General features: G+C 37.4%; 6 protein-coding genes across 7 annotated transcripts; 2 read left to right on the top strand and 4 right to left on the bottom strand.

The window, feature by feature from the left end:
• Positions 1 to 464: 464 nt before the first annotated feature.
• Positions 465 to 2902, bottom strand: LOC119999514. Of its 2 annotated transcripts, XM_038847125.1 has the most exons (4): positions 1865 to 2902; positions 1514 to 1794; positions 1187 to 1354; positions 465 to 1101 (listed from the first exon to the last, which is right to left on the bottom strand). In XM_038847125.1, the coding sequence occupies exons 1-4, from the start codon at positions 2648 to 2650 to the stop codon at positions 972 to 974; spliced, it is 1365 nt and encodes a 454-aa protein (XP_038703053.1). In that variant the 5' UTR covers positions 2651 to 2902; the 3' UTR covers positions 465 to 971. The 2 variants fall into 2 exon arrangements, with proteins under 2 accessions (XP_038703053.1, XP_038703054.1); XM_038847126.1 differs by lacking the exon at positions 465 to 1101 and having other exon boundaries at positions 1331 to 1411.
• A 13-nt stretch (positions 2903 to 2915) lies between these two features.
• On the bottom strand, positions 2916 to 7792 carry LOC120000716. Its single transcript, XM_038848834.1, has 9 exons — positions 7725 to 7792; positions 7420 to 7543; positions 6391 to 6861; positions 5997 to 6137; positions 5107 to 5253; positions 4673 to 4972; positions 4386 to 4477; positions 3564 to 3648; positions 2916 to 3459 (listed from the first exon to the last, which is right to left on the bottom strand). The coding sequence occupies exons 1-9, from the start codon at positions 7790 to 7792 to the stop codon at positions 3268 to 3270; spliced, it is 1620 nt and encodes a 539-aa protein (XP_038704762.1). The 3' UTR covers positions 2916 to 3267.
• LOC120001011 (lysM domain-containing GPI-anchored protein 1-like) lies at positions 7604 to 11024 on the top strand. The gene is made up of 5 exons (XM_038849224.1): positions 7604 to 8727; positions 9091 to 9208; positions 9303 to 9464; positions 9574 to 9605; positions 10492 to 11024. Exons 1-5 carry the CDS (start codon positions 8076 to 8078, stop codon positions 10773 to 10775), a joined length of 1248 nt encoding a protein of 415 aa, XP_038705152.1. The 5' UTR covers positions 7604 to 8075; the 3' UTR covers positions 10776 to 11024.
• Positions 11025 to 11673: 649 nt separating this feature from the next.
• On the bottom strand, positions 11674 to 15208 carry LOC120000715. Its single transcript, XM_038848833.1, has 3 exons — positions 14870 to 15208; positions 14708 to 14797; positions 11674 to 12060 (listed from the first exon to the last, which is right to left on the bottom strand). The coding sequence occupies exons 1-3, from the start codon at positions 15206 to 15208 to the stop codon at positions 11983 to 11985; spliced, it is 507 nt and encodes a 168-aa protein (XP_038704761.1). The 3' UTR covers positions 11674 to 11982.
• Positions 15209 to 16053: 845 nt separating this feature from the next.
• On the bottom strand, positions 16054 to 19806 carry LOC119999574 (transmembrane emp24 domain-containing protein p24delta5-like). Its single transcript, XM_038847229.1, has 4 exons — positions 19452 to 19806; positions 18135 to 18344; positions 17942 to 18018; positions 16054 to 16551 (listed from the first exon to the last, which is right to left on the bottom strand). The coding sequence occupies exons 1-4, from the start codon at positions 19680 to 19682 to the stop codon at positions 16407 to 16409; spliced, it is 663 nt and encodes a 220-aa protein (XP_038703157.1). The 5' UTR covers positions 19683 to 19806; the 3' UTR covers positions 16054 to 16406.
• A 5709-nt stretch (positions 19807 to 25515) lies between these two features.
• Positions 25516 to 26324, top strand: LOC120001015 (ethylene-responsive transcription factor ERF012-like). The gene has a single exon (XM_038849229.1). It carries the CDS (start codon positions 25728 to 25730, stop codon positions 26058 to 26060), a length of 333 nt encoding a protein of 110 aa, XP_038705157.1. The 5' UTR covers positions 25516 to 25727; the 3' UTR covers positions 26061 to 26324.
• Positions 26325 to 27718: the final 1394 nt, after the last annotated feature.

Here is a 27718-nt window from a genome sequence, read left to right as displayed (position 1 = left end):
TCGAGCTAGGTCGTGATCATATGATAAAGAGTGATCATGTATATATTTTCTTTCAATACCCATATATATTAGTGTAAAGTAATGTTCAAAGTGACAAGTGGGCACATGATACATGCTGGGCCCTTCAAACTTGTTCAGTTGTTCACTTGCACCTTAAAACTTGATTCACTTTCAAAGTACCACTACAGGTCCCCATCCCAATCGATACAACACCAAAGAGTTGGTTAGATTCTCAATGAATGGTAAGAGTTTAGATGGATTCCGCACTTTAAATAAAATGTAGGATCCCACACCTGATTAAGCCCTCCTGATATGACTACTCTTAAAGACAGTTACATAGTCCAAGTCCATTACATATTAGGTCTACCTTCTTGGTTAGTGCAAGGAACCATCAAAGAAAGAAAAGAAAAGCACCATCAAAGAAACAAAAGAAAAGCAGAGAAGGCACAAGTATTTCAGCAACCACAAGGAAAGCAGATTTAGGATTTCTATTAACTCTTTACAACATGAAGAGATTTCAACTACTATCCGGCTAAAGTGAAGCTTATTGAACAGCCAGTAAAGCCATTTAGTTACAATATATACAACTTAAAGAATACGATCTGGATTCCTATACCATATACATACCAAAAACTGCTATGAGCTTTACAATGAGGCAATGGGGTTAGAAGCACTTCAAGAATTAGGTCAAGGAAAAAGGAACCTAGTCGATCATTAAAGGAATTGCTTGCGCGCCAATGGTATTGAGAGAAACAATTGAAGCAACCATCAATAATATTAGCTTGATACCAAGGAAACCCAGCTTTGAATCCATGACACCATCTTTTTGCATGTAAGCATTGCAATGAGTCTCTGAACAAATGAAGCAACCACCATGGAAGCTTTGTGTTTGGTTTGAGATTTGAAGCGGTTCCTCTATAGCAATTCCCTGTTAGTCTTCTCTATCTTTAATTAAAGGGCGGCCTACAGCTTTATCTGATATCAGTATCTGTGAACTGGGCTGAAATCTTCCCACAGAATTTATATTCGCCAAGCAGCGAGATTTCTTCTGCAGAAAGCATAAGTGCACCAGTACTCAGATAATGTCGAGCACCTCGGGTCCTGCATCAGAAAGGTACTTAAAACTTGAGACATATTAAGGAATTGCCACGAATAAAGCAAAAGAACAATTAAAAAAAGCATCAACCTTCGTCTTTTTGTCTTGGCATTGCTTTCCGATAGATGATAAACTTCTGATCTTGGAATGTGGCCCAAAGAAGAAAGATAATCATGGAAGGCCTCGTGTTTCAAGGCAAGATAAAACCTTGAAGGAACTATTGACTGAATGATATCAAGGAAACATGACTTCTTGTTACCGCATTACAGAAAAGTGGTGTCATGACAAAATGAGTAACAAGAGGCAGCTGAGCTCCTATATTCAAAATATAGCATAATAGGTGATACATCAGGAGAGCATGCACACAAAATCCGTGTCTATCAAAATCATACTTAGAAAAGATATCATAGCTTGTACCTGTTTAACTCATCAATTTCTCGCAGGCCATCCTCTGTAATCCTTTCAGTTTCAGTTGGCTGTTGGATTAAGTTATCTAAGGTATTTGTTGTGGGAGGCGCCTCCAATGCAATATTTTCCCTGCTCTCAGAGACCATGGTCATCGCTACAGCGGCATTTTGTTTAACATGATAACAAAATCCATGTTGCAAAATTGTCGATGTCATTTGCGACTGCTCATCACACCAGCTGAAAGCATCTGAGGTCTCAGGAAGGATTATACTCGACATTTCTAATAAATCCTACAGAAGAATCAAATCATAATCAAGGACTACACAGGCATACTACAGAAAAACAGGGACTTTCACTCACAAGTGATAGGCATTTGGAAAGCAGAAGATCCGCTTCTGAAATTATATTGGTCATACGATCAGCAAGTTTCGTAATTTGATGAGCATCTGTATGCTCTGAGGCAATGCAATGAGTTAACTCTATTTGGCGGTTATGAATTCTATCCCATGACTCCTCCACTGAAGAAGTCACCACACTGGACCTACGTTTTACTGAGGGCTTGGGTATTTTCTTGAAATCCATGCGACTATACTCGTCCATTGATTGATATTCTCTTGTAACATCCTCTTCATGTTCATTCAATGAATCTTCCAAATCCTCTTCACATGATGTTGCTACTATTACATCAGAGGTTAAGATATCTGAATATGTGCTGAAGATGGGTACAGATTTTTCAAGATTGTCAGCTTCAACTGAAAATGGATTTTGTTTTAACTCAAGGTTCATCGAAACTTCTTCAAAACTAGCAGCATCTTGATCAGCAAACACTGTCATAGATAACATCTCTGTTCCATCGCCAACTTCCGCCTCAGGTACAACTGTTGATTCTGGCACATATGATATATCAATTGATTTGCACTTGTCACCAAAGTGCAAATCTAAGCCTTGATTATGCTTCTCCTTGAGTTTCCCTGTCTCATTACCATCATCTTCAGAATCCAAAGACATTACAACGTTCAGCCTTCTCCCACCTTTTCTCCGAGAGAACAAAACTGGAGTGCCTGGGGAATTGGAAATTTTGCATGGCGAATGCAGAGGAATGGAAAAGTCGTCGCAATTGTGAGAGAAACCATTCCTGCTTAACATCGCTTCCTTTTGGCCTCCATACAATCTATTTCATCAACATGCCTCTCTGGATTACCGTGCACTGCTTTATTATTAAATTCCTCCTCAATGACATCCATGAAGGTGGAATCATCTTCCATTATGGATAATGACTTTGAGATCTCCTTTCAACTAGCTTAGATAACTGAGATGGTAACCCCAGGGGAGTATCTTTGGTAGCAGTTGATGGCCAGCCTTGTGATCAAATGGCAGAGGACGGGCCCTCAGCACTTCTCTACCTGGACATCGAAAGAGAAGGTGAACAAAAGATATAGTGCATGCACATGACATGTTTGAGAATATATTCTGATAATCGCTAATGTGCTAAGCATCCATTTCGGAAAGAAAAAGTTAATCATACAATTGGGATTCAAGAAAAGAAGGAAATGGAAGAATTGCAAAGTACATTGCACATTTTCCCTCAGATTGCATCGAGTGATAAGAGTCCAGGGGCTCGTTAAAAAAAAGAAAGGGTATAGACCATTTGAACCAGCATATTATTAGTTGGCATGCTGCAATTATGGATTACAGTTTTCAACGAGCAAACAAGCAGCAAAATTTAGAAACATAAAATCTATGTACCCCCACTGGTCCAGTGACTAAGAGGAGATTCTTCGCCAGGCTCCATTGATGTTTCCTGAACTAGAGTCACTTGGATACCAATCATCATAATTATCTTCAATGTCACTTTCATCGCCGCCAATGGAGTCCTTGGTTGGTTTATGATCTCTTTCACGCCAAAGACGTAGCCACTCACTCAAAAATTTAACTGATTCCTCATTACCGCAAACCTTCAGGAATGTGGACAGCAACAGTGTTAAAGAAGAAATGTACACAATAAGCAAAGAATAGAACGATATGCAGAAGTAGTTTTTTTTTTTCTGAATTGTCCGACCTCAATGGCCCTTTTTGGTTGATATTTATCTGCCCATATGTGGCCATCAGGTTGATGAGAAGCACTGATGTAGTATGACATCATCCTGCACATGCACTAAAATAATAAAAGACGAAATTTCCAGATAAGTGACTTCAAATTCAGACATGTATCAATAGCATTGTGAAACAATAAGGGCGCAACTTATATGTAAAAGCTGCATGAAGACAAATTTATGGAGAATACGTCACTGTGCAACAAGATTAATACAACTCAAGGGAACACAGGCCATGAACTTTGTGCGGTTCAGTCTAAGCATAAAATCACAAATTGAGGAACCGTATATATGGTTATATATCTGCCTATCTATCTATGTATACACGTGTGTAAGTGTATGTGCATCCTCCTTTGTATGATAATTTTTATGATATTAATAGGTAAGGCATTACCAGCCAAAAACTGCCATCACATCTCAATGCCAAAAATAAAAAAAATAAAAAACAAACTAAGCATTGGAATCGCAAGAAGCATTCAATCAGACAACAATTTTGCCAAGTATATTTATGTAACTTGGTCTAGGTGGTTAATGTGGAACTATTCCTTGGCAAAAGGGAAAGCGCATCCAGTAATGGAAGATTTGATACTGTGCACTTCCTCAGCACAGCCCTCATACAATATTAGGGAGCGTTCTAGCATTAAGAACGTGCAACCTTCCCGGACTACAATGCAGGATTATTAGCAAAATCAGATAAAAACTTAAGGTGATGATTTACACCCAATACATTGGTAGCAAAAAAAATCGGCTTATAAACGCAATTGATACAATAGATAGAAAAATCCGACCTTTCCTGAAAATATTTGCTGATTCTGGCATCTAATTCTTTAACACCGTCAGCATGAGAGGAAAAGAGACCAACTTCTTGTTTCATGTGATCCTGCCAATGGAATAATTAATATGATTCAATATCCATCAAACCCAGTACAATTTCACAAGAAAAATCAAATAATGTTTTTGAATTAAAGTTGTACAATGATCACAAATTTTGTTTTCAGATGCAGCAGGAAGTTAAACTTGAATGAGAAAAGAAAATAAATTATAGTATGGAATCAGATTAAGAGTTGATATACACCATTTCTGCGCCCTTTACAAACAGACAGCAGCCAACAAGCTCATTAGCTGGCATGGCAGAGATTGTTAGTGTTGTCTCACACGTGTCATCTAGTTGAATAAGACACTGATCTAAAGGAGCCTTATCTTGAGGAGCTGAAGCACCAGAGGGAAGAGCAAAAGTGGAAAGTTGATCAATTTGTAACGAGTCAACGGGGGCTTCCAAAATTGATGCGGATTCGCCTTTTCGATCATATGTGGTACTTATAGACGATTTCTCACAAAATGACCAATTTCTCCAATCAAAAGACACATCATCACCCTATAGCAGTATAGAGAGAGTAGCAGTGACATTATAAATAAACATCAAACAAAACTAATGCAACTTATATGGCTGGAAAACCACTTTTAAAGCCTCATATCCAATGCACGTATAGGCAATAAAATGGCACTTACCTGAACCTTATAAAATACATGGATAGGACCAATAGTGAGCCTATTATCATTTCTCTCTTCTTTATTACTCTCTTCACATCTTTTCCCCACCTTCCATGATGAGAAAAATGGGTGTATTTTTCTTCCAGAAAACATTCGTGAATTTTCCTAAATAGCAATAAACAAAAATGACAAGCTTATAGACCGTATATCATAATGCCTAATAACAAAGTAAACGAAACTCAGGGTTGTAAGCCAAATATATATTTAGATGCATCACAATTTTGTGTCCACTGTTCATTCCTTCTCTTTCATTCATTATCTCATACATTCCCGTAAAAAAATTGAAAACTTAGTTCAAGACATCATTACTCGTGAGTGACTTTAGACAACCCCGAACTAGGGACTAGTAGTACTAACTGTACATGAACGGAGTTTTGACCAAGTTATAAGGTTGTTTGTAAGTAAAATAAAAATAGTTGTCATGTAGGTTCTTTTATTGTTAAATAATGTAGGGAAAACTAAATGGGTGAAGGACCAAGAACGGAGCTATTACAGGTACTTTGAACAGTCCAATCGACAGTAACTTTTGGCTCGTCTGCATGTATGTCTGTTTTAAGAGTTCTGATGAATTTTTGAAGTATAGGTTATGGAATAGGATCCCCCAACGAATAAAAAACAGAAAGTAAAGAAAGGCAGGCAATATGAATATAATTAGCAATAGCTACTAAATTTCATCAATTGATATTTATTAATTTACACAACAAGTCATGAGTAGCTTTGTTTGGAGATGAAGGGAGATAGCATTTAATCAACTGATAATTTACTCCACTATCAATGCTCAACGACAGGAGCAAATTTTACAAGGGCAAACACAAGCAACAAACATGCAATAAAACATTGTTACCAACCTCAGCTGTCATCTTTTCTTCTAACCTCAGATTAGGCATAGGTTGTGGCGACCCATCCGCAATCTCAATAGGAGTAGCCAATACTTTCCCATTACTCTTCACATTCTTTTTCGGAGTACCGGCCGGATCTTTTTCCTTTGGCTGTTCATTATTTAAATTAAAATATAAAGAGCACTTAATAATTTATTCAAATAATTTTCTGTCTTCGATTTTTCTCGCTATCCAAATTGAAAATCAATCAAATCAACACAAGAAGACGCTCCATTCTTATAAATTTATATACACAGCAAGAATTCCCTTGCCATGAGAAAACTTTGATCAAAAGGAAGCCAAGTAAAAATCCAGTAACAGACATAAGCGCACAACATAGTTATGAAATTACTTGTAAATTCACCTTCTTAGACGCTTTTGTCGGAGAAGTTGCCTTCCCCTTGCGCTTCTTTTGCTTCTTGCCTTGACTCCCAATAAAATCATTATCTTCAGCACCCTGATCGTCGGCATTGCAATCCTTGTGCCCCTTATGGTCGTCAATTACTTCATTTTCCTGAGGTTTATGCGGCAACAGCGTGGACTGCACCAATCTCCGGCGAACGCTCCTACGCTCCGGTTGCCGAAGTTCGTCCGTAGCATTCTCCACCGCTGGCAGCTCCCCTCTAACAGCTGATTCCTCATAAAATTGAAGCAATTGATTTAGGATTATGAATTTAGATTGGGAATTTAGGTTTTGGGGGCAATTTGGAGATTTCAGTGTTCGGTGAAAGCAGTAAAGTCGTGATCTAGAGGGAGAAAGAATCCCAATAGAGAGTGGAGAAAGAAAGGCAAATGGAGGGAAGGATTCGGTTCCCGCGTCCAGAGATTGGTAACTCTTTTTTTGTTTGAAATACCAGGAATATGCTCAACATTGAAATAACATTAAACGTATATATGTTTAGTTTAACTCAATCGATTATCAATCGAGTCACCTTTCATTCGTAGAGTAAGAACAAACTATATGAATAAAGAAGTAATTGAGTTCAAACTTTTCTAGAATAATATTATTGTGATCATTGGATTTTAGTAACTTATTCAATATTTATGTGAGAAACTAATGTGTACACACTTGACGGCTGAATTTAAACCTATATCGAATATTTAGGGTCCGGGCCTAAAAAATAGAATATTCCCCTATATAGGAAAGAAAAAACGTGAGACAATTTAATGGGCCGCTCAGTGAAATGGGCTAAGTGCAGATTGGGCTATCTCAAATCTGAGTTACCGTAATGGGCCTTCTCAGTCAAATGGACCGCCTACGAAGGATTACATCACACGCTCCCTTGTTTCGCGTGTAAAGCTAATTATTCCGAAAGAAAATCAGTTGTTTCCGCCCATGCCTGAAAAGTAATCGGTGGGCCCGGTCCCAATTCCATGGAAAACCCTAAAACACCCTTATTATTTGCTTGAAAAATCTATCATAGGCAGGGCCAAAAAGGTGAAAACACCATTGCTTTAGGTCAATACGTCGCCGTTGTAATCTGGCAACATCACTTTCAAATTCAAAAAGCGAGGATCTAGAGACAAGGGCAAATTAGTCCAATGAAAAGTTATTCTTCCAGACTCGAAGATCGAGAATCTGACTGGGGTCTGCTCACTCTATGCAACACATTTGTTGTCTTCCTCCCTCCCACCCCACTCTGCAAACTCCCTTTTTAGTGCTTCCTTGCTTTGCGCTCTCTCCCTCTCTCCATTTACTGGAGGGCACTAGTAATAGAAGAAGACGAAACCCACAACATAAATCCCTGCAAACCCAGAGATTCCATGTTTATCGTGCTCAAGTTTGTCATTTGAATGTGTTTTCTGTTCTTATTGGCTTAAGTAGCTAGCACTTCTAGCTGGGATTCAAAACCCTCAATCCCCAAAAAGAAACAACAAATCTTCCACATTCTCTCCAGTGCAGTAACAGCAGAGCCAGAGAAACCCACATGTTGTTTTTGTCAAAACTTCACCTAAAACCCTGAAAACCCCTTTCTCAAAGCCAAAGATCAGTCCTCTTTGCCCTGTCTTTTTCTGTTTTAGAGTGAGAGCAGCTAAAACCCCTGGAAAATGCCACTCAATCGGTGCAGTATATTGATCTTCTTGATTTTCACCAATACGGCTCTGGTATCCTCCAAGTCCACAATCGAGCCATGCTCGAACTCCGATTCGTGTAATGCCTTGCTAGGCTACACCCTTTACACAGACCTGAAGGTTGCGGAGGTTGCTTCGCTCTTCCAAATCGACCCTATCGCCCTCCTCACCGCTAACGCCATCGACATCTCATACCCAGATGTGGAAAACCACATTCTTCCGTCGCAGCTCTTCCTTAAGATCCCCATCACATGTTCCTGTATTGATGGTATCCGCAAATCCACCTCCACCAAGTACAAGACCCGCCCCTCCGATACCCTCACATCCATAGCTGATTCTATATTTGGGGGTTTGGTCTCTGCTGACCAGATTAAGGAGGCTAATTCAGTACAAGATCCGTCGGTTCTTGACGTCGGCCAGTCCCTTGTGGTGCCTCTGCCATGTACTTGCTTCAATGGGACGGATAATGGGTTGCCTGCCATCTATTTGTCGTATGTAGTTAGGCCGGTGGATACCTTGACTGGTATTGCGGCTAGGTATTCCACTACAATTACTGATTTGATGAATGTCAATGCTATGGGCACTACAGCCATTAGTGCTGCTGACATAATTGCTGTGCCATTGCCAGGTAAATTGTTGTGAATTAGAAAATTGTCCTTTAATGTTATCTTTGATATAGTTTTGCTGTTGAGATGCTTTGTGGCTGGTTTTGTTGTCTTTTGTGTTTTCTTGGTAATGGTTATATTATTTGTTCATCTAATTAGTATTGTTCAAGAGGGAATTTTCATTTGTTGATCTTCATACTCAAAACTGGTTTCAGTATGGTATATTACAGCGTTCTTTGGTGATAATTTGTCTAAATTGAAATTAAGTCTTTTATGTTTCAATTTTTACTATTTCCACGCACTGATAACATTGGCCATTCTCTTAAGTTTAAACTCATTGGATGGATAGATGGGAATCTAATTTACTTAGTTTTTTTGTTTTGCAGCTTGTGCATCTAATTTCCCTAGATATGCCTCAGATTTTGGCTTGATTGTGCCAAATGGGAGCTATGCAATTACAGCAAGTCACTGTGTGCAATGCAGTTGTGGACCTGGAAATCTCAAGTACCTGAAAATCTCTGCTTTGCCAATTTTTATCTTATTCTTTCCATGTCCTGTGTTCCATTTTTATCAGTTTTTTTTGTGTTTTTTTATGCAGTTTGTATTGCATGCCTGCTTCACTGGCAGTATCTTGTTCAAGCATGCAATGTAGGAATAGTAACCTCATGGTTGGGAATTATACGGTGCAGCAGGGCAGTGGTGGATGCAAAGTTACTTACTGCAATTATGATGGTTTGGTGAACGGCACCATTTGGACTACGTATGTTTTTAGCTGTGTTGTTTTCAATATGGGCGAACTAGAAGTAGTTTTTATTGATTAGTTATAGACGATTGTTGACCGTGGCATTCCTCTTGTGTTCACCGTGCAGGTTGTCCACATCCCTTCAGCCGCGATGCCCAGGTAAATTCTGTTCATCATGCACATTGTGCATTAGTAAGTGATGTTCTTCCATTTGTTTGTAAAATAGGGCCCAACATTTTAATAATCCTCTCTTGGCAGAGAGTAGTATTACAAACCCAGTTGGCCATGTTACAAAATCCTTTAGATTAATGACAAAAAACATCACAGTAATGTTAAAAATACTACGAAAACTAAACCGACAAAGTTTGAATATATGGGAAACCCAAGTGCCTATGCCAAACATCAGATGTCGTCTAAACAGCATTTGAAATGTTAATCAGTCCTTGCCTTACAGAAAATTCACATTGACATTTCTCAACGTAGATGGAGAACAATCAGTTTAATAGACTTTAGAAAGGCAAACATTTTCCCAATGCTCCCTAAAGTGTCAAGTGGTGCTCCCATTGTTAGCCATATATCTATGACCAGTCACATTCAACAATTTTTCAGGAACTGTCGTTGATTCCCTTCCACTTTCGCCAAAACAGGAAACACAGCACTGTAATCGCTCTCCAAACACTATCTGTTTTTTCAATCAGTTTTCAGAGGGCGCGCATCTACTTTTTTTTTCATAGAATTCTGTTAGAAAATCAATTTTGTTGATGAACTAATTGTGAGAGGTCAGCTTGCAAAATAAAATTCTTTCTACATTGTTATTTTAAACCAGACATTGTAACATGTCTTTTGGTGGATCATATCCAGGAGTTGTCATCCCATTCTCTGCTGTTATGTTGATATTGTAGTTGTGGGTAACGTAGCTAGGTCAAATGGCTAAAAAGTTCGGTTACATTCTTGTTGATTTCTAACCATTTTAGTTGATTAGATACAACTTCAACTTTTTACTAGTCTTGGCTCTGTGTTATGGAAAATGGAAAACTTGATGCAGGTGGGCAGCAATTTCCTCCACTCATAGCTCCACCAAATACAGTAAGTAGGGATACAACATTTGCTCCAGCACCTGCACCTCAGTCTGATGGTACAACACCTGGGACTTCGGTGGTACCAAGAACTGGGTCACTGCCTCAATTGCCTCCGGCAAATGGCCCAGCAGGAAGTGCATCTGGTGCTGCCTCTGGTGCTTCCCGCTTGGTGAACGCGTTAGTCACTTCACCAACCACATTTGTGCTATGTCTGTGTGCCAGCTTCATAGTCTCCTCGCTAAAATTCTGAATATCAACTTTGTGCAAGCATGAAGGGATTTTTCATGCATTTTTTACTTTCTTCGATGGATCCCGATTGTATGTTGTATGTGAACTTTCTGGTATTTATTCATGCGGATAGACTGCTTTGTGGATGGCACAGAATAGAGCTTTTTGGAAGTTGTCTTGTACTTTGGCATTCTCAATTAGAGGTATCAGTAGTTCCCTTCTTGTAACGGATTCGTGTTTATAATTTGCCAAATTGAATCTTTTGAGTACCTTTTGTTTCCATCCATGAAATGATTCTAGCTATTTTTTTCTTTTGGTATCCGAGGGACTATCCATCTTAACATGTCCTTTAGACGGTTGATGACCGCCAGAACACTCTTACCATGCTGTTAAAAGGAAAGTCTGGGTCAAAAACCATGTGGGTAAAGGCCTAGAAGTGAAACGTATCCATGAAACTATGATTCCACAAGGAAATATCTCAGATGGTTGATTTGAATTCTTAATCAAGCATTGTAGGCTCTAAGTTCGGTGATCAGCCTAAGTTCGGTGATATAATCAAGTAGTCTATCGTCAAGCGGTTAAATGATTCTAGTTGGATGTAATTGGAAATGCTTTTTGGTTTGTTGGAACTTCCTTTCTGTGAGACTTTCCTCACACTTCCACAATTATCTGCAGGAATGAACTCTTGTACATTTGTTTCTCAACTAAGACGATGAGCATACAAATCAGTGTCTGAACTTAAGTGGAGGACTGAGGTTAGGCTTCTCGTGTATTTTGATAATTTGTAGAAATGACCGTCAGTATTAGGTTCCCTACCTTATCCAGTCTGCCTGAGGCTCTAGGGATGCTCATGCTTCATTGTACTCGTGTGTATTTCTTGGCAATAGTTTATCATCAACGCCAACGAACTATTAAAAGGTTTCTTAACGAGTCGATTGACCATGTGTGATGAACACTCTCACAACTAATTTTTTAAACTTAAAATACACACTCCAATAGAACTTTTGCACACCCCAAAGTGCATATGTCATTTATCTAATGTTCTAAGGGCACTGGATAGTGTTTCCCGTTATTAAATTTTCTCAAGCTCTGCAAGGCCGGAAAAAACACAAGAATTGGTAACCCTGCTTGCCCATGTAAACTCTCTGTTGACATTAAAGTTGCTGCAGTCATTCTAGATAGTTAAGTCCATCAACAGAACGTTCGGATCATAATCGTGCAGATGCTTCTTACTGTTTCAAAACAGATGCTATCTTCTTTTGGATGAGCTCCACCCCAAGACGAGGTGATAATCTGGGCAGGGTCTCCTGCAATAATGATTGATGTTTGTGAGAGATTGAATTCAAAAGTTAACTTCCAATAATAGCATTATCCAAGTTTTTGAAGACTAGTTCATAACTTCATATGTGACTAGTGGCATGCCACCACAAGTATTCTCATGACTCATAGATGCCATATGCATGCAGAGAGTCAGAAGTTTGACAAGAAAAAGAGCCATAATGTATGATACAGAGGGAAATATCATACAATATACATCAGTGTCTGAGTGTCAACATACATGCTTATTTGTAGTACTGGGAAGCTTAGATATATGATACATATAGATGAGGAAATAGTAGCAGCCACAATGTCATAACTCATAACGTATGAAGGATGGGGCTAAAATATGATAAAAGTCCACCCCAAGAAATGATGAAAGGGAAGCCAAATATGATATTGTGGTACAGTGGTGGGATGAAATATAACATGGTGAAAGCGTAGAGTAAATTCACTACTAAAAGTACAAGCCAAATTTGAAAGGATAATAATACATTAATAATCCTTATATCTATTAGCTTCCCTCAACTGATAGAACGACTTTCAATAAAACATCAACAATGCTCCTAACATGGTTTTGTTTGATCTTTTGTTACTCAAGAAAAAAAGAAGAAGTTCCATTTGATGCTTCATCACGACATCATGGCTTATATGAACAGAAACCCTAATCATAGATCTATTGTGGGGATTGAATAATCACACGTTTATCCCAATATGATGTTTAACCACCAAAATTTGCTCATGCAGCTCAACTCATTTGATTCTTATTTACAAGATGGCAACTGTTCATTGAAGAATAAAACAGCAACATTCGCATTGAGCTAGAATTTTCCAATTCCTTTCTATCATCCTAAGTATGTGGCAATGTATGCCCAATTTGCAAAGGTAATGTCAAGAGGCAAACCAAATAAGTAAAAGTCATCTAAGTGGAAAAACCAGTTAAGTGAGTCAGGCAGCTTTATAACATATCCATTTAACATCGTGAAGCAACAGTGGAGATCCAGATGGGCTCTGCTTCCACACATTTGATGGCCTCTTCTATTATAGGAATTGTAGTTGACTTTCATCAAGGAGCCATAATTGTTAGGTTGTTGGGAGATTGGGTGGGGGATTTGCAAAAATAAAAAAGAAGCAAATAAACTTAATTAGTTCAGATTCATTGCAAGAAGAACAACTCTTAAACACCATATTTGGCCCCAATAGAATGAATAAATTAATTAGTTCTAGACTCATTGCAAGAAGAACAAAAAAAAATAAAATGGTAGTCATCTTAAATTATTCGTGCATTGACTTGTAACAGAAAAAGCACATGAAAACAATGCTGTTTGCTGCACATACGGCTTAGCAGCAAAAAAATCCAACAAAACACACAAAAATGATAATCGGGGAGTGAAGCAATGAAGGGGATAAAATTTATTGAATATTCAGGCACTCTTACCATGAAAATGAAGATGTTTCAAATCATCTCCTATGGATGGGTATTCCAGAGGTAGAGTGCAAGGAGTAGGGGCGGATCTAGAAAATGAATTTTAGGGTGGGCTTGGTTAGTTGGGATGTAGGAATTTATAAGAAGAGAGTTGAAGGTTGATGGGGGTTCGGGGGGCAACGCCCTCGAAATTGTTTTTAGAACATTTATTGAAAAGTGACCGGAGATGAGCAAATATCTATGTAGTTATTACATTAAGTAAATATTTATAGTCATTAAATTACACATCAAAATCTATATATTGAACAATGATCTGGAATAAAGAATCGTTTAAATTGTGCTACATGATTTTTCATTGAGTGGAAATCTTCTATCATGTATGAGTGTGTAGCAATCAATATTTGTTCTCTTGTATGAGTGTGCATGTATCAATCAATAATTATTAAATTAACCATACATATATATGGTTATTAAATAAATATAAATAAGTGAATTTAATTTGAGATTTGGGTATTTAGAAGTATATATGGTAATTTTTTTCCAAAATTTGAGGGTGGGCTCGCCTTAGCTAGATCCACCTCTGGCAAGGAGGAAACTACTAGTAAATGTTTGTGTAGTTGAAAAGTCTCTATGTTCACTAGAGTATGATATATAAATAAAGACAAAAATGTTTATTTTCAGCTATTTATCCTTTCATACTTCTATTCCCAACCTACAGGCTACAATCATATCCTACAGACAGACCAAAAAAAATGATAAGAAAACCCAAGATCCAAACTAGCATTGGATTGCCTCATTAGTGCTCCTATAATGACCAAAATCAAATATGAATCTAATAAACATAAAAACTCAAAGCATATTGCAACTGGAAAATACCATCAAAGCTGACCCTCATTGCAGTGCCCACATGAAGAATTAACCTTAATGTTTCAGCAGCGCCTCAAATTTGTTTTCAACCCTCTTAAAGATGCACAATAATTAGCTTTCGGTAAGACAATTCAAGACCCTCAGTACAACCAACCAGAACAAAAGTTGCTGAGTTGATGCACCCTACTAGAATTCTCATATCCATTTGATGTTCAACACTGGGCGTTTGAAGGCAATTATAAGACCTCTAAGATATTGAAACAATTGTTCATCTCTAATTAGGTAACACAAAGAAAAGACGCAACCCAAAAACACGAAATTCAGAAAAACCCAGAAACACTTGCCTCGGTGCCATCTGAGAGTACGCTGGCCAAAACGGGTATCTCATACTGGTAAGCCCTCTCCCACTCTGGATTACTGGTAATATCCCTCACCTGATAAAACCCAACAACCCAACATTCAATCACACAAAAGACAGACAAAACAAGAAGCGGAAATGGAATTACCTGTAAATCAACATCGTGAAGAGAATCTGGACCAGAGAGCAGGAAAGCGGCATGGAGTTTCTCTTTGAGGCCATCGCACAAACAGCAACCGGGCTTGGAGTAGAGAATCAGCTTTCTTGCCTTGGATGGGGAAGAAGTAGAAGAAGAAGAAGAGAAAGCCGAAGTAATGCATAAGAGGGACCTTTGCTTTTGACTTCGATTTGTGAGCAACGTAAGCGTCGCTGAGGGTAATCTCATTGCCGCCACTCCCGCCATTGCCACAATGTCCTCTACTACAGATGGCAAATTGGCAATATTTCGTATACCATCACGATTTTGACAGGTCACGACGGACCCCATTTATAGGGGTGGAAAACAAAATCGGATCCGAGTCGGTTTGGGGTAGGACGTGTTTTTATGTCCGGATCCTAAATTTCGGACATAATTAATTGATTAAATCTGAATTGATTTAAATTTGAACAAATAAACTAAATAAAATTTATGTGTTTAAATAGAATAATAATTTTATGTTCGGACTCAAATTTCGAATATATAATTTATATCCAAACACAATTTAATTCGGGTGGAACAAATTGAATGATTCCAATAATACAACATTTTGCCAACCCTACCCATGTGGAAGGATTTATAATTTTTGACCTAAATTAAATTGGCTGTGAAAATTGCCAGTTCATCTTTAATTATTCTTATTTCCACTTTCATTCATTTTATTTTCTTTTGATTATTCCACGATATTTGGTAATTAAATGATATTTAAAATTCAACAAAGCTAGAGATCTTAGTAATAACTATTACAGAAACATCCCAATAGTGTGCGGCATGCATTTATTAGGTTTGGTGACATCATAGCAAGGGACCATTGAAAACCACATCCATCACACATTGTTGGGATGTTTCTGGGATGGTTATCATCGGGATCTTTATCATTTTTGTTAAAAATTAAAATGAAATTGAAAACTGAAACTAAACAAAATGAATCTCTTCCTTTCAAAAGGAAAACAAAAATATAATAATTAAACCCTTTCCATGAAAATTGGGGACTGTTTTTTACTTTCTGTTCTCCATGATGTTTTCTAAAATCAACAACCAAACCTTATTTTAGGATTTATTTTCTTTTCCAAAAAATGGAAGACAAAAAAAACGAAAATCTAAAAAATAAACATACTAAACGGACAACATTGCCATAAGAAATCATTTCCCAATGGAATTCGACCAGAAACTTCAATTGAAAGAACTAGTTCAACAATTATTTCCTTTCTCCAGCATTTGGGAGAGCCACACTTTTGATGGCAATCAGTGTATTTCAAGTCACAGTAGTGTTTACAGCCAATCCTCCAGTCTCACTTCTCTGTCTTCCTCTTTCTCCTATTCAGATGATTTCAAAATCATCTGAATACTACCTCCCACCACTCTACCCAGATAGATAACAAGAACAATAAAAGAACTATTGTGAGAATTGTAAGGGTGTGCAATCTTTTCAGTCTTTTAAACCTTCAGCCAGCTTTACGCTGGAAAGGAAGAATATAGAAAGTAAAACTTAGATGAGCTTCTTTTTCTGAAAGTAGCGCTTCAAGTGCCAAACCTGCAAAATCGAAACCAGAATGCAGACACCAAGAGACATGGTACTGAACCATACCACTCTAGCATTAGTCTTTTCACTGACTTCTCTCATCTCCCATTCCCTGCATGAAGAAATCCGGAAACAAATGTTACCATCAACTCTTAACAACACTGTGTCGCGGCTAAATATTGTTGAAACAAATAACCGATGAACTTGTGAGGACCTACAGAATGCTATTTAATTATCTACATTCAAAATAACAATGGTAACTAGAATATTACAATTGGGCGTAACCATACTGCGTAGCTTACGAACCAATTATAGCTTAGAAAATTTGTAAATATCACTGTAGAAATCATACCAATTTAGTTGTTTTCAAGACGCAAAGTTCCACAAGGACCATGACTACTTAATACAAGCAATTTTCTTCACAAGGGCTGTTCATCAAACGAAGAAGGGTTTTCCCAGCCATAAAATTGGGAAGTTCCGTCTGCAGTAGCTCAAAGATGAAGGTCCTATGGGAAGATATTGTTGAGGGGTCAAAAATCATTAGAGTCGTGATATATGGACGGCCAGTATGTAAATGTTGTAAACTCTATTGGGCTGTAGGAGACCACTCAGGTGACCTGGTCTAGTATCCCTGATATGCCCTGCTTTGTCTTCCCTCAACAAATCCATTCCTTTCATAACCTCATAGCCTCAATGGATAACATAGAATTAGCAGATGGTAAGTGAGAATCTATTTCAACAAAGTTAGTTTACTTAAAGGTCTCACAGCATTTCAAATGTATTTTAAAAATATTTTCCAATACTTAGTATGTTTTTGTTTTTATCAACCAGATAGATTTATAAATTTCACTTATTCAATACTATTACGCATTTAGGCTCCCATTTTTCTCTCCGCAAACTCTAAGAGAATGAAATGTGCAAATAACGAACAGACTAATAAGTTCATATGTGCATTGGAGAGTGTGTGTGTATCTGTACATATATTAGGGAGAATGAAAACTCCATCATTCACTTCATTCCAAATGACAGAAATATGTCTTCGATTCATCAATATTCTGATTTACTAGAGACCTCCCAATGCAAAAAGAGCAATAACCAATTCCCCAAATAAATAAGATATAAGTAAAAAGCACACAACTCCCGTGCACAAGGCTCCCGCAAGGGGCGGGGTCGGGAATAGGTAGGATATATGTAGGCTTTAACTCCCCACATAATATCCTAAACATTGCCTTCTACTCCAGTAGCAATATATAGCAGGATAATAACCAAATTGGTTTCATCCCTCTACATATGGTCTTCTCATCTTCCATACCATGGCACGCATTATGGCCGAAAAGCAAAAGAGCAGGGCAATAACCAAGACATGATATGATCCAAAGATAATAGCAAAACCATTTTGCAGGAGGATTAAGAAGTAAAAGGAACAAAAAAATTACAAAAAAAAGGGAGGAGCGAGTGTGAAATCTTCCTTAAAAGATCAGGATGCGAGAAGAGAGAGATACCGTTTCATAAGACTCTGTGTATTTACATGGATGGCTTGCGCAATTGCTTCAAGTCTTGTCAGGTGAAGTTCAACACCCTACATAAATGGATAGATATAACTATATAAGTACAATCACAAGAATATGGGTTGCAGGCCTTGCAGCAATGTATAGAAGCCTCTATCATTTAGGGGAAGAGACCGTCAGATGGTACCTCAATCTTATCTTTCCTTGCAACAGATTCCCAGTCCTTGGCAGCAATTCCAATTTTCCAATCAAGGCTCATAGTTAAGCTTCCATCACCTTGATTGCCATCCATCGAGAAGCATGCCAAGTAGTTGCCAGGCTCCGTGGTTGTAAATGCAAATTGTCCGAAAGTTACATTTTCCTTATGGTGAAGATTGTTCCCGAATGGTGATGTTACCTAATAAATGGCAACTTGACTCGTCAAATACTTGTTTCAAAAGCCATCATTGGGACATACTCATATACCTAGCAGACAAAATCCTTGACATTCAAACTATATGTGCAGTAAAATGTTATACCATACGCAAGGAACAAAAAAATTTAGCAAAATTAAGTTGAGACTGTTATCAAATAGTTGTGATATCATAATGCTTAGTTAGTCGCCTCAGATACAACAAGCAATTTTATAAACAAGATTCCATGTGAATATTTGCAAGCCAGGTGCTGCCTCTCGTATGACGCCAATAAGAATAAGCGTAGAGCATTGGTGTCGAAAACTGGAAAAAAAGATTTATGGTTCCATGAGATATGCTAGACAGCTGACTTAGAGCCGATCGCAGTAGGTAAAATCAGTTATCTATGATGTGTGGTTCTATTTCGAAATCCAATTTCCCCCACAAAGACAAAATTTGAGGCATCTTCAACACAATGAAAAGGTTCAGTGATACGGATTAACTGGGTGCAAAACCTCTGATATAGACCTCTGCAACTTCTGATTATACTCTGTAATCTGTATGGTTGTCACTGGAAATTTCATAGAACTGGCTGATACTGCGAGTCGCTACTTTTTGTGCGGTTAATATTTTATTTCCCATGAAAGTCCATATACAATTTTCTCTCTTTCAATACAAATAAAATCAACTAGGGTTCGGAAACACTACAACAAGACCAGTAGGTATAAACTAATTTGATAAATACAAATTTAACCCCTTTCCTTCCCAATCATCCACGATAGTGCAAGAACACAATCGATCATAGAAGAGCAGCTTCACATACCACAATTAATCATAATAACTAGATATGATTCCTCAAAGCCGATTATTCTCGATTCATCCTACAATTAATCATAATAACCAGGTAAACTATCCTCATAATGAGTTCATCCTACAATGATCATCGAATATCAATCACATTTCACAAACAAAACTAGCTGTACGAAAATAGTTGATCGAATTTTCACATAAGAACAAGATCTAAGGCTCTCCAAGAGCCCAAACCACTGATTCTCGATACGTAAATTGGATATAATTCATGTAATGTAACAAAGAGAGGTGTGAAGACATACCCGGACAGTGATGCCTGGGGTTTCGTGGGGTGCAGTTTCGTTAATAACATAGTAATCGGCCAATACGACGACGTTGTTCTGGATATCCTCCATCACGCACTTGGCTTCAGAAGCCGGAATCGTTAACCATACTGCTTCAGCCACCGGTACCTGATTCTGATTACCGGTTAGAACAATCAGAATCAACGTCAATACCACCACACGAGCGAGTAAGATAAAATTCACAGCCATCAATGAACACTAAAAATGGCTGCGACGGCGGCGAGATTGTTTAGAAGAGAATCGTGACTGGGTCCTCGATCGTCAAGAAAAGGTTTCCCAGAAGTTTTATGTACTATATAGGAGGGAAACTACCGGCGCGTAAGTTGCGGCTGTGTTTATGTTGAACGTGGCAGTTTGTCAGTTTTACTGTTGGTGACGCCGCTTGTCCAATCACAGAAGACCTGAACGGTCCAATTAGGACAAGTTAGGGGATCCAGGAGTCTATCCCACGCGCCTTGGATTTCTTTTAATTTAGACGCGCTCAACTTGGAGCTCGAACAATCGTATACGTTGACCCACAATTTCAAAATCAACGGCTTTGATTAGTTCAAAATCGCCACTTGTCACCTTCGAATGTTAAGACCAAATATAGTACTAATATTTATATACCAAATGGATTGGGTAAATCCCGAGTAATATACATGGGTAAAGCCCACGTCTTACAAACAAAAAGCCCATTGCCATATTATATGGACGTGGTGGTTGTTGAAACTTCATGCCCACATCAAGTCCTGGGAAGTTTCTCCTCTCTTCTTCACATGGATATTGCCTCTTGATGCTCCAAAAACCTTCGAAAATCTTGATCGCAAACTTTAGTTTAAAGCCCCATGAATCTCTTGCAATATTTCAGTCCACGCCAATATATTCATTTTATGGTTGACCATGTTCGGATGGAACCACTTTGTGATATCCTAGTTGGTTATCTCTTAGGATTTAGGGTCTACAGTGCCCGTGATCACGATCAGGAGTTTGAACCAACAATATGGGAATTTCCTTATAGAATCTTGGTTCCGTGAGCTTGTCCCCGAGCACCTATCCACATGGGCTTCGGCCAGTCTTATCTGTCGTCAGCGTGGTCCAGGCTATTCTGGCGGCCCGACGTTTACTCCACTATTCGAAGGACATGTTGAATGGTGTTTTCTCAATTATAAAAAATAAAAAATAAAGGTATGTTAAGAGGAAACACATTATCACATACTACTTTCAATAAAGGTATGAAATACAACAAGATACGATACTGATGTGCCAATTATATATATACATACAATTGTGCACCCTTTTCATTGATCTTTGTGTTGTTTTGAGCCGATTAAGGATAGATTATACCTAATTATTCTTATTTGTGCATTTCAGGTATACAGGCATGAATCGGGAAGAAAGGAGCTTAAAAGGATCAAAATGAGAATAGTTGAAGACAGAGTTGAATTGTGATCAATCGGAGGTCAATCCCGATCTATTCGACTCCTTAAAAGAAAATTGCAATTTTGAACCCGTGAAGAATTTTGATCTATTGGACATCACTTTCGATTGATTGGAACTTACCCAAAGTCGTAATTTTTAGATTTTTGACTTCCTGAAACTATCCCAAACTCAAGTGGGACCAACCCAATATGACAGAAGTTCGTATTATAAATGATATATGGGTTTGGGGAGGTATAAAAGGGTAGGTTTTTAGGGTAGTTTTCGAGGGTTTTAGGGATTCTACAACACTTCTTGGAGGCTAGGGTTTTGATAGTTTTTGGGAAGACAACATAGGAGCAAGAAGAACACATGGATTTTCTTGTATCTCTTCTTATTTCTTATATCTATGACTGTTATTTTAGATTCTATCATGTATTTGAATGATATGAGGAACTAATCCTTTTGCTAGGATCCTAATGGAGCCCCACTTTTGATGATTCTATAAATTTGATTTGTGTTTCTGAAATTCTTATTTATTGTTGATTACTTATGGTTGTTCTTAATACTTTTGGATGCTTAATCACCATCCGAATGATGGAATGCCTAGGATGAGATCGGAAGGAGATTCCTAGGGTTGTTTCTTACCATAGAAAACATATGATGCATGAACTATAGAAATATAGGTGATTATGTTAAGGTTATGGGTCAATACTCCCTAGCCCAACCAACAAGCCCAGCTCAGGCCCAGGCCCGTGGCCCTACCTAGCTGTAACCAACAGGCATAAAACCCGTTGGCTAAGTAAGGAAGGCCTCGCTCTTACAAGCCGACCCCGGCGTCGGCTGCACTCTGTAGGCATCAGACCCGTGGTCCGGATCCACAGGTAGCCCTTTACGCTACGCCAACCTGGTTCAGCCCTACTAGGCACGAAGGTGCTGCATACAAGCCCACAAACACCCAGTTGGGTGGCTTCGATACCAAATGATAAGGTTATGGGCCAATACTCCCTAGCCCAGCCAACAAGCCCAGCTCAGGCCCAGCCCCGGGTCGGTGGCCCTACCCAACTGTAACCAACAGGCATAAAACCTGTTGGCTAAGTAAGGAAGGCTTTAGTCCGCCTTATAAATCGCAATTCACTCCCACATCTAAGCGATGTGGGACAAGTGCACAACAGATTGACATATGCAACCGCTACATGATTGTCCACAATTCTTAATGGGTTTTCGATATTTGAATATGATTGTTAGGAATAACAAAGGTTAATATCGAAAATACTTTCGATATAACCAGGAATTGAGTATTGAGTAGGGAAGGGAAATCGGTTGTCAACGATTGAATAGGGGATTTGGAATTAACAAATCAAAGGAATAGAATTGGGTAGGTGGAGGTGACATTGGACACCCTAGTGTTTGACTCTTGAATTAATTTCCTGCAAATTAGATTGCTTGTTGCTTACTTCACTTCACTCGTTATCACTTAGTTAATTGTTTAATTTCCTGCTTTAGTGTTAATTGAAAAAAAAAAAAACCAACTCTTCGATTTTCTATCTAGCATAACTTAGCTTTAATTGATATGTCAATACATCCTTGTGGAACGATACTCTATATTCATTCTTTATTATTTGAGCAATTTGTATACTTACGAATTTACACCAACAAATTTGATAAGAGAAAGGAATTAACACATACTGCTTTCAATAAAGGTACGGAGGATACAACAGGGTACGGTCGCAGTTAAGATGGCGTTAATTCTATAAGAAGGGAAGAAGCCATGTATGTTCATTATCATCTTTCTTATTTAATACTTACCATTATGGTACTCCATATCCGTTAGTTAGAAGCTCAAATTTATTAGGAATGATTTTTTTTCCCTGCTGAAGAATACGTTGTTTGTCTTGCATAAAATGACAGAGAATAGCTTCCAATTAGAAAATCACATATATAAAAAAAATTTTAAAAAAAACTTTTCATGTAAAAAACTTAGAAAAGAGAAAAAGGTAGCAGCCAAAATCCAGTCAAAATAGAGGGTATTTGATCCAGAACTTAACTATAGTCAGTAGTCAGTAGTCACCATCGATCAAGATGGTTACGTGATTACAGCTTTGCAGTATTTTTCATATCTCTCGTCTTCTTTCTTTCCCATCTGACCTTCTTCACAAGTGCGTCTTTTTTTTGTTCCTTGATTTCTGGCACAGAGAGAATAAACAAGAACCAAAGCAATATTTGTAATTTAAACATGGGAAAGCGTACTGTCTCCCACCTCATGGATATATCATAATAACGTGCCAATTCTTGAGAGATGAGATACCTTGTTACCCCATAATTATATATATATGTATCTATGTACGTATGTATATGTGTGTGTTATAATATGCGTGTATATATGTGCATGTGTGTGAAGATCAACGAACCCAATTGGGAAGGATAGAGGAAGGTGAGGACTTTGTACGGAATGCTGATATTATTATTATTGTTGGGGATTGCAATTCTATCCCTCGTTGTGCTTCCTATTAGCCTCAACTCCCCAAAATTTGAGCTAAATTTCATTGTAGTCCCCATATTTAATTAAACAGTACTAAACAAACTCAAACCTCTTATTTTTAAACAACCCAAAAACGTACAAGTTACCTTTTACGCATCTACAAGAGTCAGCCGCCCCTCTCTCTCCCTCTCTTTCTCTCAAGTATATTTTCGCAAATCCTATGTATATTGTTTTTCACAATTTAAATAGTAAAATAGCGTCAGGCACGAACTCTGCCACAAGTGCCAAATAGGACCCAGTCGAACGGTCAATTCCGTTACACGTACACAGAGGTAGAATTTATCATGAATTAAAATATGTTTTTTAGTATTTTAGTGTTTATAATGTAAGAATATAGTAGATTTTGAAAAAAAAAATAAACTTCAAAATCCTAAATTTTAAACCCTAAACCTTAAATTTTTTGGACAAGTAAGTAAAATTGCATAAAAATAGTTGAAATACATAAACCCCAAACCCTAAATTCTAAAATTTAAACTCTAAACCCTAAACCCTAAACATTAATCCTTAACTCGAAAACTCTAATACGTCATTTTCAAACAAAAGAATCATGATTTAACACGATTTTGGGGAAAATTGTAGCTACAATTGTAGTCCTCCTAGCTCAAGAAATTTAAGAAGAGGACAAAAAAAAAGGCATGAATAAATGATGATTCATGACCACCCTTTCCTTTAGTTTTCCACTAGCCTAGGCAAATATGAAACTGATGAGTGATGAGTATATGTATATGGGGTCAAATTCAAACATCCAACTTAGAAAAGGGTGCGCCCAATGTTTTTGTATTTCCGAAAATAAATTTTGCGCGACATTATTTTCTCATTTTGGTTTTGCTGTACCGTAGAGAATCTCATAGATGATAGATATAACTTCCACTTCCCCCAAAAAAATTGAAGGAAAAAAGTTCATACAAAAAAAAATTGAAAAAATTACTGAGGCAGTCATTCGGCGTAAGCCATTGAACTGTTTCAGATGTGTGTGACTTCAACCATTTTGGGTGGGGTTAATACCACTTTTACACACCGAAAGATAATCAGTGTTTCAATTTGTACACTGTTGTTTAAAATGTTTCAATTTAGTCACTCAATGATAAAATTGTTTTTCGGGCAGATTTTTTCACTTTGGGGCAGTCAAATTGCACATGTGACAATCAATATTTGGACAATAAACGTGCCACATGTGCAGTTTGACTACCCCAAAATGAGAAAATCTGTCCGAGAAACCAAGTTGAAACAATTTTATCATCGGATGATCAAATTGAAACATTTTAAATAACAGTGCGTAAATTGAAACACTGACTATCTTTTGGTGTGAATTTATCAAACCGTATGAATTCAAAAAGTTATAATTTTGATTTTCATTGTGAGTCATATCCTTGTGGTCATGCGTTAGAGTTTTAATTCAACTACTTTGTCGTCAAATGGAAAACTTCCGTGCAGTTAAGTTGTCAAGGCCGACTTGAGATATTTGTCAAACATCAAAGAAGAAATTTATATAACATTATTCTCAGTTATTAAAAAAAATTCGTCACGTCATAATTTATATTAATATATGATAATCTATAATAATCTATAATCTCCTGCATGGGGAGGGTTATATTAGATGACTAATAATATTAATATAAAATCACTTAAAGTTTACATTGTATATTAATCTAAAATAAAATAATTGACCTAATTTGATTACGTAGGACAATTCAACATATATTATAAGCGTTTGGGAGTGCTGTGAGGTGTGGTGAAGTGCTGTGAGGTAAAAAGTTGTGGTGCTGTGAGGTGAGTTGAAACGCAAAAGCTGTTTGACGTGTCACAAAAAACTATGGTGTTGTGAGTTGTGTACAGTTGCAACACACTGCCAAACTCATACATTATTATCATATGCGTATCATATGTGATGCAAGTAACGCGGTTTAAGACAGAGAAGCGCCAGCTGTGTGATGTAATATGTGTGTTATTCTTTCTTTCTTTTTTTTAAATTTAATTCTTTTGTGCTTAAGAAAACTTGATTACTGTAATGTTTAGAGTTAATAAGACTGCTGTAATGTGTTGTTTAATCTACCATCACCTGCAGATCCTGGAAGTTGCCTCTTCTTTATAAACAGAATCCTATGTTGCACTATACATGTATATATGAATAGTTCAATTACTTATACAAAAGCCATAGCACACCAAATTGGCCCAAACCCTACATCTATAAATACCTACTCCTCCACAACCCATTCATTCATTTACACTTTCCATCACATTCCCAAGAAAATTTACAAGAAAGAGAATCACATTTCTGTGCACTTTCCCTTGCAATGGTGAAGACAGAGCAGAGAATCCAATCAGACCCATCAACAAATTCATCACCAGCAACATTGAAGAAGATGAAGAAGAAGTACAAGGGAGTGAGGATGAGGAGTTGGGGTTCATGGGTATCAGAGATTAGGGCACCAAATCAAAAGACAAGAATCTGGTTAGGCTCATATTCAACACCTGAAGCAGCAGCCAGAGCATATGATGCTGCACTCCTCTGCCTCAAAGGCACTTCTGCCAATTTCAACTTCCCAATCACTTCCTCCTCACATTACATTCCTTCAGACAAAATCATGTCTCCCAAATCAATCCAAAGACTTGCTGCTGCTGCTTAATGGCCTAAATAATAACACATCAGACCAACTAAAATACATTCAGTCAAGTTAAATAAAATGGCCCGAAACAATTTTCTGGTCTTAAGTTGTGACTGGGCTGGGCCATCATTTTGGTAAGGCCTCTCCAAAAAGGGCTGTGCGAGCTGGGCTTTTTGTGTCTCTTTGCCCACGATTAGGTCTACTGGCTATCGGGACGACATATTACATGGTCTCATTTGTTATGAATGGGCCAATATCGGCCCAATTAACTAAACATAAAGGTTACGTTTGGTGGAACATATAAGTTATGAAAAATAAGTTAGTGTATAAGGTAAGAAATAGCACTTCCAATGATTGTATTTCTAATGACCCAACAAAAATTAATATTGAGTCTCACCTCTATTACATAAAAAGTCAAGTCAAACACGTCTCTCAATACAGCCACATCAGTAAAACATAAATTTTTATACATTATTCCTTTCCAGCCAACATGGAGGCCAACAATATCTCCATGCCTTCATGTTGTCCACAACAAAACTACACCAAAACACAAAATTTCAATACAACCACATCAACAAAACACGTATCCCTATACAGTCACATCAATAAAACACAAAATCTCATACATTTTTGGGAAATTTATAGCTAATGCTAACTTATAAGTTATGGAAAATATTTTGTTTGTAATTTTTTTAATTTCTTATAGAGATTTATAAGTAAAAATTATAAATTTATAAGCATAATTTATTGTAAGTATAAGTATTTGTTATATTAAATTTAATTTCAAATATCAATTACAAGATTTTTATATAAAATAAATTGAAATTATTATCTAAAAAAGTTTGTAATATTATATTTTATATTTTTTGTAAATTTCATTTTCTTTATTATACATATTTATTATTAATTTTAATTTTAAATTCAAACTAAAAAAACCCAAAATTTTGTCCACTCTCTCATGATTTTACATGATTGTGTAAAATAGATTGTGACTTCTATTTTACAAAAAATTAATACTTTCATTATTCCCCTAATCTCATTATAATTTATGTGTGTGTGTGTGTATGTAGAGCTAAGCTAAGCTAGGGCACAAGTCTACCCTCTCATAATTTCCTAACCAACATGTGTATCTATTACAACTACCGTAGTGTATGTGCTTTTATGATTCCAAGATATTCACATTGATCTGCTCTTCCATGTATAAAAAACAAGTATCTTAATTGACATGTGTTAGGTTACTGGCTTACTGCTACTTCCTCTACTTCTTCACTATTATTATTATTGGTACATAAACCTACATGTTGGAGGTGCACATGGGTCGGGTCTAAAGAGATACTTCCATCCGACCTCATTCGATGTCGGGTCGGATTGGGTTTCGTCAAGCGGGTTAGTTTTGGTATGGGGTTCGGTCGGACTCTGGTCAAATTTAACAGTCCAGTTGCATCTGATGAGATTTTACAAGAACATAATTAGCAAGAAAGACACGACGAGCAAAAGAGGAGCCAAATGATGCATTACAAATAATTAAAACTTATTCGCATAAAAAAAAAAAAAGGATCTTCCAATAAACAGTAGTGTTAGGGTTTTTCTTTTCCCGGAGAGTGTTAGGTTACTGCTACTTCCTAGCTGGTTCCTACTAAAGCCTTTGACTATTTCAAGTATATAATTACTCCTTATTA

The sequence above is a fragment of the Tripterygium wilfordii genome, chromosome 6, assembly GCF_013401445.1.
Source record: "Tripterygium wilfordii isolate XIE 37 chromosome 6, ASM1340144v1, whole genome shotgun sequence".
NCBI lineage: Eukaryota > Viridiplantae > Streptophyta > Magnoliopsida > Celastrales > Celastraceae > Tripterygium > Tripterygium wilfordii.
This window is presented reverse-complemented; position numbering and strand designations above follow the sequence as displayed.